Raw genomic sequence first — 2,794 nt, 5'->3', positions numbered from 1 at the left:
AAAAAAAATGTTCTGCCCCGGGCGCCCATAACTCTGGTTACGCCACTGCAACAGCCAACTGAAAGTACACTCATGGCAGACTGATAACACTGTTATATTGCAAAGCAGTGGCTTAGTCTTGACAGTCTGAAATAGGAAGTGCTGTGACCGGCAGGAAGTCCAGGTAGGAAATTAATTTAGGAAAAATATTTTCTTGACCCTGAACTCCAGGATAAGGAAAAATTGTCTACATTCAAGAGTCATGTGTATTATTCCTTGAATCTTGGTGAGCTTTATGTATTTCTTCCAGATCCGTGCAGTAATCCAGTGTAAAACTTTGCTTTTGTGTTGGACTTCCTGTAATAAGTACCGGTCAGTCACTGCTGCTCTCTCTCCTTGTGCAGGGTGACTGCTCTTGTCTCTGCCCCCTTCTGTAATAAAGACTGGTCACTGCTGCTCTCTTTCCTTGTGCAAGGTGACTGGTCTTGTCTATGCCCCCTTCTGTAATAAAGACCGGTCACTGCTGCTCTCTCTCTCCTTGTGCAGGGTGACTGGTCTTGTCTATGCCCTCTTCTGTAATAAAGACCGGTCACTGCTGCTCTCTCTCTCCTTGTGCAGGGTGACTGGTCTTGCCTCTGCCCCCACCTGTAGTGGGTGTGGCCTAGTGGGCCTGCACAGACTATGCAACAGCATGGCAATCTGGGTTGGCAAAGGCTTTTGGTGCACACAAATAGAATTTATATTCTTCTATTGTTTTATTGTGGCTAATAAAGAATGTATTTAAATTAAAGTTTTCGTTCCTGGAGTTTAGCTTTGCCATAACTTTACATAGTGAAGCATTGTGGGAAATGGGCTTAAAAATAAATATTTTTTTATATATAAACATTCATCTCGCACTCCTAAAACCCTTCGCAGAAATCTGTGGTGTGTCATTTCTGCTACAACAAATGGAATAAAATAATTAAATCATGGAGCGCTAACGAAAACTAGTTTTTTAGGTACACAGCGCCACCTGCTGGCAATTTATGATACGGCAGCCCTTCAGAATACAGCTATAGCAGTAAATTCAAGTATTTGGAAATATTTACTAAAGTGATCTCCACATCAAAGTGGATCTAAGCTGTATGCTTTTATAGTTTTGAGTGTAATGGAGCATGTTTTCACCCCTATCCTAGTTCCTCTCTTTAATTCATTCTCTCTCCCTTTCGGAGATCCACTTGGAGGCCAGTGATAAGGTTTGGGGAGAACTTCCCGCAAAGATTGCAAACAACACTAAAAACCCGGCCCCACTTCACCCAAAAGAAAAAAAAATAATTACAGAATTGATTCACTGCAAATGTTTGTGTGTTTTGTTAGTTAAGACATTTTAACGTATGTACAATAATGAGAAGTTTTACTTATGTACTATACTAATACAAGTGATTGCATATTTAGTGATAGAGAGAATACTGCATTACAGATTGTTGTCATGGTCAACAGTTCCAGGTACGAAAGGAATACTTCAGCCAAAATATTTTTCTCTCAATCAGCAATGAAAATAATCATGATGTGTGTTTTCCAGGTTTGACAGTGAACGCTGCCTATATCAAGGTGTGGAATCAGATGCCAATGGTTTACGTAAAGTTCTGGATGACTTGACTTTGGACAAATCCAGCATTGAAAGCCAGATTGAGAGCCTAAGAGAAGAACTTGCCTACTGCAAGAAAAAACATGTATTGGTGAGAAATACTTTAGCTGATACTTAGACAGATTTGTGTAGTGTATGCCAACTAGTAGCATAAGACTAGACTTCATACTGCCATAGGTACATAGATGACATATTTCTCTGGTGCTGACCCACCAAAGCCTTATGTTACTATATAATGTTCAGGAGCTTAATTATTTTATTACTACTGCTTGTAGAGTTCACATGGAAGATAATTTATTGGAGACCTGTTTCCAGGGGCATTGGTTATTAATTATTTAACTTATAATTGATGTCCAGGAGATGAAGGACTTGCAAGGTGTCTCTGGTGATGTGACAGTTCAGATGGATGCTGCTCCAGGTGTCAATATCCTGAAAATCTTGAATGACACTAGGGCTCAGTATGAACATTTGGCAGAAGAAAATCGTAGAAAGGCGGAGGAAGAATACTCCCAAAAGGTGACTTAACTGATAATATGTTTTCCTCAAACACTGATATTAAAGGCACATTTCTTCCTGGTGGGGGGGGGCTAGATTCACAAAGGCATTTGAGGCACACAAAGTGCATTGATATCCTTTGTCGGTGAGGAGTTTAGTCCTTCTGCCTTGTAGCACTGGGGGTCTCTGGTTGGAATCCCAGCCAGGTCACTATGTGTAAGGAGTTTGCATGTTCTCCCTGTGCTTGTGTAGGTTTCCTCCAGGTACTCCGGTTTCCTCCCACACTCCAAAGACATACTGGTAGGTCAATTGGCTCCTCTTTACATTGGCACTGGTATGTATGCATGCGAGATAGGGACCTTAGATTTAAGCTCCTTAAGGGCAGGAACTTATGTGAATGTGCATGTAAAGCACTATAAATACCTGTAATAAAAGAACAATACAATTAGCCATAACAATGAGATGTTATCTTAAAGTGTTTTAGTGCAACCAGAACAATAAATTAGTTACATGGGGGTTGATTTACTAACCTTATAAACACACCACGAACGTGTATACACCTCTGCAGTGTGTTCCCTCCCAGCATGATCTATGGGTGGAATCTAAACACCTTTGTAATGTGTACACACCCAGCAGGTGTGTTGTGCAAAGCCAAGCATGAATTGCAAGGTGATGTTGTGTAAATTAGCTCTA

At 40.7% G+C, this 2,794-nt stretch overlaps 1 protein-coding gene across 1 annotated transcript in view; it reads left to right on the top strand.

Moving 5' to 3' along the window:
- LOC108804351 (keratin, type I cytoskeletal 14-like) overlaps positions 1–2,794 on the top strand; it is a 25,792-nt gene that overhangs the window by 5,685 nt on the left and 17,313 nt on the right. Inside the window, exons 3-4 of the mRNA XM_018576059.1 lie at positions 1,541–1,697; positions 1,964–2,122. Coding sequence (XP_018431561.1) covers positions 1,541–1,697; positions 1,964–2,122 — 316 coding nt within the window. The remainder of the gene's footprint in view (positions 1–1,540; positions 1,698–1,963; positions 2,123–2,794) is intronic.

The sequence above is a fragment of the Nanorana parkeri genome, unplaced genomic scaffold, assembly GCF_000935625.1.
Source record: "Nanorana parkeri isolate BGI_ZX_2015 unplaced genomic scaffold, ASM93562v1 scaffold55, whole genome shotgun sequence".
NCBI classification, from domain to species: Eukaryota; Metazoa; Chordata; class Amphibia; order Anura; family Dicroglossidae; genus Nanorana; species Nanorana parkeri.
The sequence above is the reverse complement of the archived record's forward strand: the minus strand, read 5'-3'. Positions and strand labels throughout refer to the sequence as shown.